The sequence below is a fragment of the Coturnix japonica genome, chromosome 24 (genome assembly GCF_054131305.1).
Source record: "Coturnix japonica strain WE chromosome 24, WE-NBRP24, whole genome shotgun sequence".
Classification (NCBI taxonomy): Eukaryota; Metazoa; Chordata; class Aves; order Galliformes; family Phasianidae; genus Coturnix; species Coturnix japonica.
In genome coordinates, this window is record NC_140686.1 from 7,790,897 (window position 1) to 7,808,710 (window position 17,814).

Here is a 17,814-nt window from a genome sequence, read left to right on the forward strand (position 1 = left end):
GACAAGAGGCATTCCTCAGGGATTGGTGTTGGGACTGGTGCCATTTAACATTGTAGGCAACACGGACAGTGGGATTGAGTGCACCCTTAGCAGCTTTGCAGATGACGCCAAGCTGAGTGGTAAAGTTGACACAGTGGAAGGAAGGGATGCCATCCAGAGGGGTGTGAACTGGCTTCAGAGTTGCATCCATGCCAACCTCATAAAGTTGAGCAAGGCCAAGTGTAAGTTTCTGCACCTGGGTTGTGGCAATCCCAAGCATAGATGGAGGCTGGATGGAGAATGGCTTGAGAGCAATGCTGAGGAGGATTTGGGGCTGTCAGCTGATGAAAGACTCAACATGAGCCGGCAGTGTGTACTTGCAGTCCAGAAGGCCAATCATATCCTGGGTTGCAGCAGGAGAAGTGCAACCAGCAGGGCAAGAGAGGTGATTCTGCCCCTCTACTCTCATGTATCTCCACCTGGAGTACTGCATCCAGTTCTTGGGCTCCCAAGCACAAGAAGGATATGGAGCTACTGGAGCAGGTCCAGAGGAGGACCATGGAGATGATCAGAGGGCTGGAGCAGCAGCCCTATAAGACAGGCTGAGAGAGCTGGGGCTCATCAACCTGGAGAATGCTTTGTGGGGGGATCTTATAGCAGCTTTCCTGTACCTGAAGTGGGACTAAAGGAAAGCTGGGGAGGGATGTTTTAGAAGGACATGTAGCAACAGTATGAGGGAAAATGTCTTTAAACAGGAATAGAGTAGACTTAAGCTAGATATTAGGAAGAAATTGTTCACCATGAGGGAGGTGAGACACTGGAGCAGGTTGTTTAGTGAGGCTTTGAATGCCCCCTCCCTGCAGGTGTTCAAAGAGCAACCTGATTCCCGTGGGAGGTATTCCTGCCTATAGGGAGGCAGGGGGATTGGAGCTAGGTAATCCTGAAGGTCCCTACTATTCTATGATTCTATGACTCTTCCACCAGCTTGAGTTTTGTGGTGACACAAGTGCTGTTAAACATACTCTGTAAGTACTCTTATGGCTGCACCCTGCCTGCTGAGCCATTTCTGCCCTGTCTGAGTTACCAGCTTAATGGCAACAGGACTGGTCTGACTCGAAATCTGTATGGAAATTTGGGATATAAATGGTTGCTTGTGTCTGCAGTTGTGATGGGTGACTCAAGAGGGAAGAGGTAGCATTTACCTTTAGGCACAGATTCTTTTCTGTTGCAGAATTTGCACAGTTTAGCACATGCTTTCCAACAGCAGAATCACACAAGCCCAGGAAAAACATCCTTTCTCCAGCTTTCTCCCTCTTCACCAGCTGCAGAGCACTCAGAAAGAGATTAACCACCTTCTTCTCCAATCTTGTGACTAAAAGCAGATTGCACTCATTCATGTATTTTTTTCACTGTGCTGGAGTAAGAATGCTGGGGGGGAGGGCTTCTGCCTCCATGTGCACTTCTGTTCAGGATCAAGATCTTGATGAGGGTGACTATGATTCTTACACCCTGCTCTTCTGGCACTCAGTACTTTGCACCACCTAGGTCTCTGGGCCTTTTATTGCTGGCACCAGAAGACGGTACAAGTCCACGCAATCCCTGTTCACAGCCTCTTTTGTGCCCTTCCGCTCTCTCTATAGTTAAGATGAACATTGGGTACCTATAATCCCACTTGTGAGGACTGTACTCACAACTACAGCACCTGTAAACATGGTTTCACATCCAGGCTGATGCTCACCAGCACAGACCTGGAAAACACTCCCCTGCCTCTCCCACAGTTTCAGACTGTGATCTCTTTTCTCAGTGTTGTCTTCAGCTAATGGGGGGTTGGGGTATTTGCATTTGTTCCCAGTTGACATCCAGGAAAACAGCACCGGTTCCTTACAACTGTGAATAAAGCAGCTTTAAATCTGATCAGTTAAATCTTGCCTAGTTACTGCTGTAACCTAATCGCATAAATTCAGTCTTGAATTACATTGGCTCCCACCTAGTGCAAAAGGCAAGAGGGTGAGAAAATGAGAGGAAATAAGGAAGGCTTTCCATCAAGGGTTTCTCACAAGCAAGCATAAAGTGCTGGAGGTAGAAGAAAGGAACAGATCTGCCTGGTGAGGCTGGGAAACACAAGCTACAAAAGTATCCCTCCATCTATATGCTGGAAAGTGAACAAGTTCCCAGTCTTGTTTTGCCTTCTGAGCTCATGCTCATCCATCTCCTTTGTCAGTGCTGTGATCATGTGGTCACTGTGGCAGTGGAGAGCTGAGAGATGGGGACCAGGCTGACGAGGGGGGTCTCTCACATTCCAGGGCTGATTTGGTGTTTCTTTTACCTCCATACAGAATTACCACCTGCTTCTGAGCTTCAAGTTCGAGCAGGCAAGTATGCCTGAGGTTACTGAAGGCAGCACAGAGTCTCCTTTTTCTGGTAGATGAGGCTCTGGCCCCAGATCTCAACTGCACAACCAAACCACATTCAAGAAGCTGTTTCCCCTTGCCTGGCTTTTGATCAAGGTTCTAACTTATAAAAACAAAAGCATAGGTTCAGCCTGGAGGTTTTTTTAAAGTGCCTACTCAGCAATAGACTGGAAATCAAAGCAGTGTCTGCCCAGGGTTGCCCACAGGTTGGCTACAGGCACAGAGTTAAGATCTTTCTTTTGAAGCATTACCCAAACCATGCAGATGAGCTGTCCCTTTGTGCAGGTCTGACTTGCACATTCCAGAGCACAGAGAAGATTAAAACAGCCCATTGACCTCTTACCAAGTATCTGGGAAGGGCCTTATTATGTGGAGCTACCACATACCACAATGATCAAGGGCAGCAGCACTCTTTCTTTTACTATGGCCATCACAGCTGTTTGTGTGCAACAGTAACTGCCCTACACTTTGCCAGTCTGAAATACATGACTGTCATTTCTATAGCCTTTTTCCAGAGTGCTGATACCGCCTTGTCTGCTCTGGTCCCCTTTCCCTTTTGTATTCCCACCTGCTCCCTCTCTTTTACTCTTAGTTCTTCACCTTCATAAATCAAGAGACCCAACAGTTGTGGAAAAAATAAAGAGCACTTTGCAGAGTCCAGGGAGAGCTGGCAGCAGGCTGAGGGTCTGAAAGGACAGCATGAGCTCAGCTGCAAAAGCACTGACAACAGCATGGCAAGCTATGCCTATTAGGAACATCCCACCCACACCAAAAGCACATGCAGCAGATGGGAAGGACTACAAGGTAAGTTTCAAGGTGGGTCTTGGCTTCACATCAATGCAAAGCAAGAAGGCAGGGGTGGGGAATAAGGAACTGCTTTGGAACCCACAAGCCTCAGGCAAGACAGAGCAGAGCAGTGCAAGAGCACCCTCTGTATGCAACCACGTTTGCTACATTTACACAGCGCTACTGTGAAAACATGGTAACATAACATTTGGACTATACGGCTCATAAAGGTATTTCTTTTATGGCTGAAACATTCAGTATTGTTACTACAGTCATTTAATATTAATATTTGTTTTGTACTATTTTAAAGCAGGTGTTCCTTTCTAACACATACCAGCTGTAATCATGCATAGGGTTAACCTTTAGAAACAGTGCATGTATATAGGTGTAGTGTCTAGTTTGGTTACTAGACAAGTTAAAACAACCTCAAGTACTTATCTATACTATCTTCCGTATAAATGAATCCTATTCTATCCAATCATAAAGTCTTGTATTCATTATCTCCCCTTCAATCTGCATATATTTTATCCGCAGTTCGCCTTTAACTGTTGCAATACTGACTTCACTTAGTGTGTTTCAAAACCTTTCCCCATTTTGTATCTTCCTAGATTTCTTCTTACCACCTTAAAGCATACTGATTAAACTTCAATACCATTTCTAGACTTGAACTTCTTAGCACGTTGGAGCCCTTTAGGGGACCACCCTGGAAGAAAAATCATGAAAACCTTTCTCACAAGCTGATTATTTTTAGTGCTTTTTTTTTTTTAAATTCTTTTTCCAAAGCATCAGCAAATGACTACCAAAGTGCAATCTGATCTGTTTATCTAGTTTATGCCCACATAATTGGAAGACATTTTTAACTTTTTCCATTCCTTGGTGGATCTTTTCTGATTTAATGAGTGTTTCTTAGATATGGGGTATTTCAATTACTGCAGAACAAAACACACGATTGCAAGAAGTAATTTAATCCTTTATCAGTTTGATCTCCCATTATAAATACAGCCATATCAACAATATATCAACAGATACATTTTGCCCTCCAAGCTCTTCCTGCACCATCCTTAATTTGAATCACGTCTCACCCTTGTCCCATTATGTATAAAATACTAATTAAAAGGAGTATTTTTCCAAGTTAGTTCCCACGATGTCCTCTCAGCACAGAGCAGTCCATTCAACTGCTACACACCTTCTGTTCCACAGAAGTTCAGAAGCAAAAGAAATGTCTTTAGCAGGAAAGGAGACTTCATGGAGAACACTTGTTGCAGCACTGCTGGTAAAGCCAGCAGATTTTCAGTTCTGTCATTTCATGCCAGCAGAAATGTTGATCCTACCTTTGTTTTTGCTGTGGCACAATGTAATGACAGGAGTTTTGAAAGGTTTACATTAACTGTACAAGATGGCAGAGATACACTTGTAAGTCATTTTGCACTTAACACATGGTACAAATTTGACTGAAGTTACACATCATCAAATCAGTTTACTGATGTGATTTCTTCAAGCTCTACATCTCAACAGTGAATAGCAAAGACGCTACATACAGCAGTGAAATCAGCCTACATGAGGAGATTCTAGAAGGGGAAAAATAAATGAAGAGGCAAGTAACAAAATATTACTCTAATCTCAAAACAGGAAAAAAAAAAAAAAAACAAAAACCCATTCCATCTGAAAAGAAAAACAAATTGACTGGAGTCCCCAGCTGGGTATGAGACAAATCCTGCTGCAACAAGGCACAACTGTACAAGCACTAAACCATAAGTTGTAAACTAAAAGTGGAAATGGACCTGTTTATCAGGAACAAAAGATTCACGAGCGATCTCGTGCCCAACTGATGTAATTGAAAATGATCTAATGAGTGTGTTATAACAAATTTCATATTTAAATAAACTTAAGATAGTTTATAAAGTACACTAAGACAGATGATCTGTCACTGCAGACTTCCTCATTTAAACTCCTTAATCCTGGCTTACACATAAACTGATTCTGTTCATGGTCTGCAAACGTTCTCTTGAGGTGCAGAAAACTGAGAACACAGAGTGAAGTACTTGAAAACCATCCATAAAACAGCCAGTCAGGAGGTGTTCAGCACAAAGGATGTTCAGTAAGCGTTCGAGCCTGTCTGCTTTCTTCAGCTGAATCATCTGATGAGACTGCCTAGGCACTGACGGCATCATGGCCTCCTCCACTGTTGGGTCTGCAGTGGCATGCTGCTTTTCCTGGAGTCCAAACATGAAGCTGATTGGTTGGAGATGGCTGATCAAATTGGATAGTCTTATCTGGACTTTAAAGATCTGTCACAGCACACAGATCAGTCAATACTTAGGCAACAGTAAACAAGCACTGCTGAAGCCTGTTTCACTTGGCTTTGCTAGCAGAATTTGAAGAAACTGTATTAATAACTGTTTAAAAAAAATGAGGTTTGCAACAAGCTACATAATTATGAAAGCAAAGCTTATTGGAACAAATACAACACTTGTAAAGTGTTATTAATTAAAAGATCTACAACCCTTCCAGACAGAAAGATGGAGGAATTCCTAGCAGAATGCCACATCATCCAAATGTGAAACATCTGTGCTTATGTCTAACACCTGGAAATGCTCCTGATTTGTACTTGAAGTAAGAACATATCTGAAGACCGTTTGAGATTAAAGGCTGTTTGAGATCACAGGATAATCATTCTAACAGCCTCCAAAGTTTACAAGGAAATGAGTACTGTAATTAAACTATGCGGCATTTCATAACTGTCAGTCTTTAAATGTGGATAAGTATCTACACAGCCAAGGAATATAAAATCTAAGTTGGCTATCATCTCTGTGAGATGACATTTTGTAAAAACATTCTTCACAGTAAATTTGCAGGTACAAAGAATAATGCAGAGACTGCCCTTCCCTGGGAGACAACAGAAATGTTCACCATCCAAAGACACATAGGTTCAGGAAACTCTTCTAATTACATTTGGTTTTAAGTGAGAGGTTTGTTGCCCTGATCCCACTGCTACTCTGAATTAAAAACAAACAAAAACAGCAGAGAGCCCATTCTGGCTCTACGAACACAAAAATGAAAGATCTCAATTTGAACACAACAAAAACTTACCTGCTTCACCAATCCAAAAATACTGGCTACAGACCACACCACCTCAAACATCTCATGTAACAAATTCAAAGCTGGATGTGCATTAGCACCAGAAATGCCAAGTGTTACAGTTCTGGAGGCTGGATTTGGTACTGGGCATGCTGAGATGACACTCAGTGATCTGTAACTGTCAGGAAGCAGGAAGAGTACAGCATTCAGCTTCGACTAGGAAGCAGCAGAGCAAAGCTACTGAAACATACTTCATTTCAGCCTAAACCAAGGTTTGCACTGGTTAGAACTGTATGGGTATACAAAAAATGTTAGCAGAGATTATTACCATGCTTTTAGAGTCAGAACCTCTCCTTACAAGTCCTTCCCCTCTAAGTGAAAGAAAGACGGGAATCTTTCACTTCCTGCACTCTTACTCTGCAGGAGTGCACCCACAAGTATTGCAGAAGTCTCTTCAGTGAGAGAATTCCTTCAACACCAGGATCAATTTTAGCTTGCAGAGGAAAGGCTCATGTCCTCTCATGCTCTGCCTTTGCATCCTCTTCTCCCTATCTAACAAAACAAAAAAACCTATTCCTACCTTGCAAAAACATCTGGACAAAATTTTCACTTTTGCTTCCTACTTAATCAGATTCTTACACCTAACAGACAATAAGGTGAAAGTGGTAATGGCCACAGATATTTTTATAGGGTCATTCTGATCTACACTGTCCCCAGATAAATTTGATCCCCTATGTGCTTTCCACATGACATGTCTGAGTGTGATTTGTAAACTCTGAAGTTCTCAGGAAGGGCTCATCCAAAGCAGCACTCAGAGGAAAGTACATTTTGGAGGGCAGTCCACCTTGCTCCAAAAGACGGTATCCTCTGGCAGTAGTTCAGTAACTCATGTCAGATACTGCACGACGAGAAACATAACTAAACAAGTCACAATCATTCCCCCAATCATGAAGTATTTATCTTGAAAGGCTCGCTTCTCGATCAGCCGCATTACTGTATTGGATAAGCCCAATGTGTTGGCAACATCCAGGATCTTCTTTTGAGTTCCCTAAGAATAAAAAAACAATAAAGAAACAATTACCTCAATGGTACAATCCTTATTTTATGAAGTGTTTTATCATAAATGGTATGCAATTAATTCTTATTCCTCAGAAAACAATGGAACTTGTTCTAAGCCAACAGCATAAGGGATGGCCATGGGATCCTTGCAATGATATGACTAATTCATACACAAGAACAGGAAAGAGGTTAAAGACATAAAGCAGTGCATCCAGACAGAAGCACCACAGACTGCAGCTCAGAGAAAATCACTCTGTCTGGAGCAATTCGATGTTCTTCTGATCTACTTTCAGACAGTCTAAGAGCTTGAAGCTTTTTGACAATCTTTCTCGAAGAAATCCCCTCCTACTGAAGTACAGTTTATCAACAAGTTCAAAAGGAGGTCCAGAATGTAATGTAATGCCAGCGGTGATGTCCGATGTAAAGGTATATAGAAGTGTAATTAATGCAATTTCAAGAAATCCCTCTAGAGAAAAGCACTGAACAAGACTGCTAGCAGATATGCTGCAGACAGGTCCATATCTCAGTTTCATTTCACTGATGAAGCAGTTGGTATTATTAAGAATGTCTGCGGATCCCAAGAGTTAGCAGATCAGGGCTAAGCACGTAACAGAGTTGCACAACTGGAAGTAATAGGAAACACTCCAAGAGTCACTATACAGTGCAACACTAAGACTGCTACTTTATTTAAGGGAAACTGTTCAAAGAAACCTCTACAAAACACAGGCCCACAGATGTACTCTGGGCACAGCTCAGAGCTGGATATCATCGTGTCTGGGAAGAAGGGAAAGAACTCATGGCTGCAGTCACAACGGTACAGGCAGGTAAAAAGCACCATTCTAGATAAGCTAGACAAGGGGAACTGAATTTTTCCAGGAGAGCCTTTACAACCCTCCTAGCACCAATCCTCTGCCTTTTCCTTCACCTCTGCTTTGTGAGATGGTAATAGAACCCTTCTCTCTATCCACTATCTCTCTCTCTATCTATGGTAGATTTAGCTACAATACACCTCTTAAATGAATACTTAACCTACCCCATCAAGTTTTCCTAGTAATTGACTTAGTATAAAAATAAACATCTATTCCACATGTCAACAACCTTAACCACGAAGCCATCCTTCATCTCTGAGAGGAAAGCCCCAGATTGTATCTACAGTCCAGTACCTGTTTTTATCTGGCAAGACTGCCTTTAAAGCCAGTGGAACCTTAGTCTATACAATACATGGAGTTATGCAGTGTTATTTGTCTGATGACAAGGAAGGATTTGTTAGCAATCAAAAATGCCTAAATCCACTGGCAACTAAATCCCAAAACAAAACAAAAAAAGCAGCAGTAATTGTTACCACCATCGTACGACAAATACAACAGCAACAGGAATTCCCCTTTTCAGAAATCCAGCCCTCTCCTCCTCAACACATGCTTCTTATCATAAAGTTCCTTTTATACTTTTGAATTCTTAACACAAAATTTAACACCATTCTTCAAATGAGAAGTTATATTAGAAGTCACAAAACAATACAGCTTTCCTGAACAGCACTTGGGGGAAGACATATTGCTGATGTACATTAGACTTACTATCTTCATTAGTAATTTTAAATACTTTCTCCCAGCATCATGGTTGCTCTATGTGATGTTTATCTGTAGCAAAAGATAAACTATCTAGGAGCTAAACATTACTTTCAATTCCAAAATTAATTAAATAAATAAACATACAGAACAAAACATAACATTTGGTGCTCTATATACTGACTGTGTGATGACTGCTACTCTACCAGGTCACAGATTTTAAGTATGTTCCTAGTAAACTGAAAACATATTAAGATATTAGGCTTAGCTAAATTGGAGTTTAGGTCTTTTACCAGTGTTCTTAGCTTGAAGCAATGCACTGAAACAAACTTATTTTTTTCACTTAGCCAGATCAGCACAAATGCAGAAACGTGGGGTCTTTTTGGTAAAAAAATAATGCCCCCACCTTTAATGTCAATCTCTGGTCCCTCAGCCCCTGAAGAATGTTGGTCCCACTGCCAATAAGATCATCCATGCCACGATGGGCATTTTGCAGGGATTCATTAAACTGTAATGTTTCGTCGATCGGTATGGTGGTGTCAGAGTCCTGTAGGGGAAATGCAGGGTCTTGGTTACCTTGCCTACTCGTACTCATAGATCCAGAAAGAGAACAAACAGAAACAAATGACTCTTGACAGGACTTGAGGGATTATGTTTTAAACAGGCGTGGCTTTTTTATAGGGATGTTAAATCAATATTAATATTTGAGTGAAAAAATGTAGTAGGAATCAAGTCAATAGACAATGTTGATTAGTTATTCAACTAAAATTAGATTTTAGAAGATTAAAGAACAAATTAAAAATGGAGAATGTTCATAATCTCTTTATGACACTAAAAAAGGGTATTACAATAGAGAACATAAAAGCTATCAGAAGGGATTAAACAAAGGAGCCATTTGATCATTACAAGTGAAATATTTATGAAAGATGACAGCACATTTCTAATGACAAAAGACCTATAAAACAACGTCTGGGAGATGACATTCTATGAACTCGTATATACAAGACGCCATTTCTGATACTAAGTGCAAACAGAATAATGAACCTATTTCTCTGAAGGTTTAACTCACCAATGAAGCCCTAATGTATAATTTAAAAAACAAAAACATCCAAAGAAGAAGCATTAGCTTAAGTAGAAGTTATAAATCTTGAAATGGTAATACAAGGTTTCTGGGTTATACAAGAGATCAGAAGATGTCATTGCTTTTGTCTTCCAATGCCTTCCAGTTTATTCTGCACTGAACTTGCAGTGACTACTGTAGGAAAAAAAATTAACACAGGAATGACAGGCATAATCCAGTGTCGGGATGTCTGCTTAGGTGTGTGTTCTGTATGTACAGTTTGAAAGAACAAAGGATAAGACAGAACTGTTCCCAACTGCAAGGTCAAAATTAGTGGATGAAGAAGACTCTAGATGGCATACACAACACTTTGATCAAAAGTTAATAAGGCACAAAAGTTAAAAAAGAATGTTGCCTCACAGGAATCCGCAAAGCAGGAACACTTGGATTTGCATGTGAATGGCTATTCCTTCAGATATTCATTAAACTTCAAATCAGAACAGTTCCGTTTCCTCTACAAGGAGTTTGCAGTTGATTTTCATTCATGCACAAGGCAGCAAGAAAACTTTCTAGGTAGATTTTTTCTCACAGAATCCTGGGATGGTTTGGGTTAGAAGGACACTTAGCAATCGCCTCGTTCCAACCACCCTGTCCCTGGGACACATACCATTGGATCAGGTTGCTCAAAGCACCATCCAGCCTGGCTTTCTGTTTGCTGCTCATAAGGACGCTAGATGGCAGCATATTTATCATTTGCTGTTAGTGTTTTTTCTCCAGAATTGTTCAAGGGACGGCTTTAAAGTTAAAGCCCGCATATATCTTTGAATTGAGCAAAACATCCAGAACACTGTCAGAGTTTTCAAGAGGTATTACACATTTTACAGTGACTTATTTAGAATGTTTTTACGCTCAACTGACGTATATAAATAGCTGGGTAGATGTCTAACCAAAACAGATAGGCCAATAACTCACAGACAAATCATTTTCTTATCACAGAGATGGATATTTGACTCAAATCCAAGAAAAATGTGTACTTTAGTACCTACCTCATTCAACCTTTTGAAACTGATATGTAAAATCAGGTAGAGCAGCAATGGATAAAATCAGAGCAGCAATTTCTGCAGTCTTTCACAACTGCCTCTTAGTAGACCAACCTCTCTTCATCAAAGACTCATATTTTTTCATGAATTATTATTCTTTTCTATCCTTACTCCATTTACATTATCACACAGCAGTAATCTAAAAGTCAAGCTTCTTGTCTGAAACTTCTCTGAAAGATAATAGTCTCTAGAACAGAGAGATCTAAAGTAAAGAATATTTACATTAGTAGTGAATGTACGAGCTAGTAACTCTTCTCGCTGTCGTTCTTGCTGCTCCCGGATGTAACGACGATGCTGAAAGTTCCTCAGAGCTGTCTGCAGATGCTGAACATCATACTTCAGCTGGTCAACTCGGCTAGACAAGATCAACAACAGGAAGAAGACATTCCCATGGATAAAAATACCAACCTTATGTTGCATTTTTAATGAACAACAGAGCATTATAGATTAACAGCAACAAATACTAAAAATGATGGATTCTGTTTATCTAAAAGATAAAGGACATTTCATGTTAGGCTTTTCTTCCAAATTTAGATCTTCTGTGCCTCATTTCCTTTTTTTACTGAAAAGGCAATTATTTAACTGCAGGCTACAGATAGAAAGTGAAGCAGAATTCTTGAGCTATCCTATACATCCTATCCTACAGAAAGTCTCTTCAAAGTGATATAAATACATACATATATATATATATATATATATACATACACACACACACATACATATACACACTGTTCAGTTAAAAGAGATTTAATCAGTTTTTATTTTATGACCCATTCATATAAAAGATTTAGCTTTCAAGTTTCATGAAATCCACTACTAATATCTACAAAGGTATCCTGGGACTAAAAGTTAACAAAACAATTCTGAATGGAAAGATGTCTGTGGTCCAATCGCCTGCTCAAACCAGCGTGCATTTTAGAAACCTCATTTTAGTCAGCAACATCTTGGAAAAGGGGCCAGAAGAATAACACCAGCTGAAGTAATTTTACTTCTTACCTCCACAAATACTATTAACACAAATGTTATGCAGAGTAGAAATGCCTTTAAGAATCAAAGTGTTATGTTCAACTCAACTCAGAACAGAGCCATGAGTCTAGCTCCATCTACGTGCAGGAAAGTGATTTCGCCTCTGCCCTTCAGTTCTGTTACAGCTAAGCAAAGAGATCTAAGCTGCAAGGCAGAAAAGTTTCACTCAAATGAAAAAGTGAAGGGCTTCAATAAACTTAATGAGAATAATTAGACTACTCCATTATTGTAGCAAAGGTGAACTTACAGTTTAGCATTCTGTCGTTTATTGGGAGGTTCTTTGCTGGACAGGATTTCCAAGCGTTCCAAGTCACTGAATACCTTGTCAATTCTCGCCTGAATCTCATTTTCTACTACTGCAAAGAAATAAAAACACATTTTTATTTCAGTTAAAGAACTGCAATCAGAGTGAAGACTAAAGCTCAAGAGCATTCAAACCAAAAGGTGCAAATCTACTAGATTAAAAAAAAAATAACTGAAAGCCCTTCAAATCATGAAAAGCTTCTTCTTTAGTTTGAGGCTATTGCCTCCCACCTCTCCTCTGCAAAAGGAACAGGGAAAGCCCCTGCTCTTCTGAAATATGTAATCATATTTCCCTATCACCTCTATATACTAGGACTTAAAACTCACTGCATTCCCCTCTATGGTCTCTTCCTGTTCTCTTACCAGGTTTTGCTCACAAAAGCTAATAGCCAAAATGATTTTCTAAACAATGGCAATGTAAACTTATGGAAACTGTTAACAAAGAATTGCATTATCCACACGTATAACAGGAGAGGTTGACACAGCATGGGAAGGAAAAAGACCAGCTGGCAGACTGGACAAACAGCTCTGAAAAGCCCAAATTGGGGCTGGGGAGCCCTTACAGCTGGGAAAACATGACTTACATAACAATTTTCTCTGTAATCATCTACTTTGCAATTGCTTCTGATAATCTGTGTGTAGAAACAGTAGAGAGATGACAGATCAAAATGCAAACTCAAATACCTGAACTGTTATGAGGTGGGAAAGGCATACAATTAGGGAAAAAGAAGACTCGTGGGCTTTCAGTTATCATCACCCCTATAAAGCAAAACCTGCTTGAGCCATGTGTTACAATTCAACATTCCACGACTCATGGGGAGACCTCAAATCATCTGATATTCTTGTGCATAAGGGAGAGCTGAGAGGCTGAAAGTACACGGCCTCCACAGAACATCCATACAATGAGTTTTAAAGAACACTGAAGCACCATCCCGTTTGTGCAGCCAATTCAAATCTCAGGATGTTATGGTCAGTCTCAGAATACATGATTTTCAAATTCTACAGACAACATTTGTTCTTAGTTTACATTTAGGCTAAGTGTTAATAGACACTGTTTATTCTTATTTTGGTTTTAGACTAAAAAGGTATAGAGAAAAGCATATTTGTCAACTGCTACTTACTCCACATTATCTCTGGACTGTCCAAAAAATTCCAATCAGCAGAATCAGAAGGGAAACTGGATGTTAAACCCCTTCTGTTTGCATTCTGATCTCACACAATCAAAGAGGAACAAAGTCAAGTATATAAACACAGCTCAACCAAATTGTCCAAATCCATCACTTTCCACAGCTAAACTTAACAGGAAAAAAAAAAAAAAAAAAAAAAAAACAAACAGGAAAGAACAGATAATTGCTTTAGCTAGTCCAAATAATGATATTATTTGGCCATCTTATATTTTTTCAGAGCAAGAAGGGATTATTTGCTGGAAGCTGAAAGAGATAAGCTGCAACAGAGGCTTTGATTACCTGGCTCTTTTTCCATCTCTTCAGCCAAGAAATAACTCCTTATCCCATAAATTCTCAAATATACAATAATACCTAAGGCATATACCTGTATTTTTTATATAAAACAGAATGTTCATTTATAGACTATGTACATAATCCTATTTCTTGAAATCTTATCTCTTGCCTCAAGTACTCTGGACCTGATGCAAGTTTCTATGGGACACTGATGCAAGAAGGAGTTAATATCATAGAATCACAGAATGGTTTGGGCTGGAAGAGACCCTGAAGATGATCTAGTTCCAAACCCTGCTATAGGCAGGGACACCTCCCTCTAGGCCAGGTTGCTCACAGCCCCATCCAGCCTGGCCTTGAATGCTTCCAAGAACAAGGCATCCACAGCCTCACTGGGCAACCTATTCTGGTGTCTAAGCACCCTCACAGTAAATTTCTTTTTAATATGTAGACTAAATCTACTCCCTTTCAGTTTAAAGCCATTTTCCTCATCCTGTCCCTAAACACCTTTCTAAAAAGTCCCTCCTCAGCTTTCCTATAGGCTATTTCAAGTACAGGAAGCTACTATAAGGTCCCCCTGGAACCTTATCCAGGCTGAAGAGCCCCAAGTCTCTGTCTGTCCTCATAGAGGAGGTAACCAGCCCTCTGATCCTCTTTACGGCCCTCCTCTGAACCTGTGCAACCTGGAGTAGGGAACCTGCTTTGGCAGGGGGGTTGGACACGACGATCTCTGGAGGTCCCTTCCAACCCCTATGATTCTGTGAACTGACAGCCCCAAATCCTCCTCCTCAGCAGTGCTCTCAAGCCATTCTCCATCTAGCCTGTATTTATGCTTAGGATTGCTGCAACCCAGGTGCAGGACCTTGTACTTGGCCTTGTTCAACTTCATGAGTTAGGCATGGACCCAGTTCTCAAGCCTTAATCACACTGCTTCAATTCCTGCACATCAAATGATACTATTTTTCCAGAGAAACTGGACTAAGAATTTTTTTGAGGTGTCTGCCAATTTGTGGATGCTTAAGGAACAGTAAAATAACGGAGCTGATATACAGTGAGATTTTCCAGCTTCTGAGCTTCTAACAAAATAGCTTTGTCATGCTGAATTTGCAGCTCTTTCCACATCATATGCTTATTATACCTCCCTATATGCAGCAATTTTATTATTTTCATCTGGTTTTATTGTATGCCACTACAGCATATTCCAACAATGAATTCCAAAACCTCACAGAAAGAAAAATACCCAGCACTGCAACATCAAGACACTGTAGAAGCATTTACAGTAAACACTACTTCTCAATTCAAAAACTACCAAAGGAATTTGAAGACAATTATTGTTCTGTATTTTCCACCCTTTCCTACAAAGCAGCACCTTAATCAAGTCACACAGTGAAACAGTTTTAATGCATTCCACATCATCAGTGGATCAGACTGACTGAAATGCCAAATTAATTTCAATAATTATTGTACATTTAGTCAGAGCATATGATGTTAAAAGCGCACATAACATCAAAACAGTAAATGGGACTCTTTTCTCTTATTAAATACTTACAGTGTACAGACTCTTTGTCTGAAGTCTCCAGACGTCCCATGTATGACTGGACTTCATGGACTTGTCTATGAGAAGAAAGAGTAAAGAAACAGAAGTCAGATAACACCTATAAAATAAAATCATTTTTCAGTATCTCAACCTTTAGGTTTTTTTACTATGAGAACACAATAGGAACTGGATACATGTTAATGGCTGCAGACAATCTGTACTAACCACATAAAATCCCAACAAATTCCTTCAGTTTGAAGACAGCTGTGCTTTCACTTAACATGTACCCAGAAGTTTCAGGGCTTCTTTTCTTTCAAGAACACTAATCCAATTCTAGTTCCCTTTTTTATTCAGAACCTGAAATGAGATTCTCGCTCATGTCACACACTTGGCATGCCGGAAGTCACGGAAGATCTCCATGACCTACCCCAATACAGCCAAGAAGAAAAGTTATCACATTCACAGGAGGAACTCACAAATAGTGAGTACAGCAGAAGGAAGGTCTAACTGGTAGAAAAGTTGGTACAGAGGAAACCACTGAAGCGTATGTAAGTCTATGTATGTACCTACATACACCATCTATAGGGCACTGCAAGTACCCATCTTGCATGCAGGCTGTAACTTCCTTCTTAAAGAAAACAGCAGCACTGGTGACGGATCAGAGAAGGACTATATAGATTATGGAAAGCACAGAACAGCTTTTATGCAAAAAAGTGTTTTCACTCTGGCCTCATAACTATTATGAGAGCATAAATAGCACATAGTAAGGTGAATAAAGAATGACTTCCACTGTGTCTTAGAATATATGAATTACAGAAGACAGTAGAGTGACTGAAACAAGGCAGGATTGTTGCCCCTATCACCATGGATATGTATTTCTAGATCAATAGTATTTCCAGCTCTTTCCTGCACAGTCTCTCTAGATCTTTACTTAATGAAAACAGGCTGGCACTTTTGGATAACTGTATCCTTTGACCTGCTTCCCATGAGCTATTTCATATAGAATCATTAAGGTTGGAAAATGCCTCTAAGATATCTAATCCAACAGTCCACTTATCACCAATAGTGTCCACTGACCTCTGTCCCAAAGTACAGTTCCACTTTGACTGAACACCTCCATAGATGGTGACATCACCACCTCTCCGGGCAGTCTGTGCTAATGCATCACTACTCTTCCTGAGAATAAGTTTCTAGTAATTTCCAACCTGAACCTCCCCTGCCACAACTCGAGGCCATTCCCTCTCATCTGATCGCTGTCACCTGGAAACAAAGGAAGACCCCAATCTTGCCACAAGCTCCTTTCGAACATCTACAGAGAGATGTAAGATCTCCTCTGAGCCTTCCCCTTTCCAAACTGAGCCAACCCGCCTCCCCCAGCTGTTCCCCTTTACAGCTTTGTTATCTTTCACACCAAGCATCACATTTTTGGCCTTCCTTGTGCTTAATCCTCATTCCAGAGCAACACCTACAAAATCAGTTCATGCCACCCACCATTCATTTTCTACAACAGTTTAAATGCCATCTGCTAACCAGCACAAAAGCCCTCACCATAACAATTTCAATCAATGAGTGCAAATTAAATGTAAGCACATCCAGTGCAATATTATCGCTTTCTCGGCCAACTCTTGTAATCCCTTTCACTGAAACCTAAAGGCTGGTGTCGGACTGACGTTGCAAAAGGCAGGTTGGGACTTTGGACAGACACCCCAGAGCTGCAGGATCTGCTTCTTTCAGCCACAAAACTGACTCCTCGCGGCACAGCTCCGGCCTGGCGGGTCACTTTACCCGGACAGAGCAATTCGCTGCCGTTCGAACCAACCCTCCCCACATCCTTCATGCAAACCGCACTACAGTCGGACCAGACCCCAGCCTTCCCACATAGTCTCTGCCCCCCAAGCTCGAGGCAGCCTCAGCCGCTCCCCACGGCCCGGTTCGGTTCGGTTCGGTCCGGTCCGGCCCCACACACACTTGTTGGTCTGATGATACAACGCCTCCATCCTCGGGCCGCTGCCAGCTCCCTTCTGCCGGACACGTCGCTTCCAGTTCCGCCTCAAACAACTTTCCGCTTCCGCCTCACACAATTTCCGCTTCCGCCGGCTGCGGCCTCATCAAGCGGGACCCGGCGCTGCCGCAGGGGGGAGCGCTTCCCTCAGCTGATGGAGCGAATCTTCGGCCCCAGGTGTGAGAATGGAAGAGCTGCGAGATCCTTAAGGTTGGAAACGACCTCTAAGATCATCTGGGCCAACCTCTGATCCATCCCCAGCCGTGTCCACTGATCTGAACTAAGCCCTGGAGATGAGAGGGCTCTGGAGAGGCTTCAGTGTGGCCTACCAGTGCTTGAGGGGCGCTAAAAAACAGGAGAGCAGGTCTTTATGCAGGCACGTAGTGACAGCAGAATGGGGAATGACTTCAGACTAAAGCAGGGAACATATTTTACTCACGGGACAGTGAGG

General features: G+C 41.1%; 1 protein-coding gene across 4 annotated transcripts; it reads right to left on the minus strand.

The window, feature by feature from the left end:
• Positions 1–4,125: 4,125 nt before the first annotated feature.
• Positions 4,126–17,413, minus strand: GOSR2 (golgi SNAP receptor complex member 2). 4 transcript variants are annotated; one of them, XM_085523744.1, is made up of 7 exons: positions 17,330–17,413; positions 16,439–16,621; positions 15,374–15,438; positions 12,312–12,420; positions 11,261–11,393; positions 9,285–9,425; positions 4,126–7,302 (listed from the first exon to the last, which is right to left on the minus strand). In XM_085523744.1, the coding sequence occupies exons 3-7, from the start codon at positions 15,411–15,413 to the stop codon at positions 7,141–7,143; spliced, it is 585 nt and encodes a 194-aa protein (XP_085379870.1). In that variant the 5' UTR covers positions 15,414–15,438; positions 16,439–16,621; positions 17,330–17,413; the 3' UTR covers positions 4,126–7,140. The 4 variants fall into 4 exon arrangements, with proteins under 4 accessions (XP_085379870.1, XP_015740972.1, XP_085379871.1 ...); XM_015885486.3 differs by lacking the exon at positions 16,439–16,621; XM_085523745.1 differs by lacking the exons at positions 11,261–11,393; positions 16,439–16,621.
• Between the last annotated feature and the right edge of the window lie 401 nt (positions 17,414–17,814).

Bases quoted from the DNA above. Each gene is read 5' to 3' on its own strand.
- GOSR2 (XM_015885486.3), bottom strand. From the start codon at position 17,358: ATGGAGGCGTTGTATCATCAGACCAACAA. The intron at 15,439-17,329 runs GTGTGTGTGGGG...TTCTTCTCATAG, and splicing joins TTGTATCATCAGACCAACAA to ACAAGTCCATGAAGTCCAGT. The intron at 7,303-9,284 runs GTGGGGGCATTA...TTTTATTCTTAG, and splicing joins ACCAGAGATTGACATTAAAG to GGAACTCAAAAGAAGATCCT.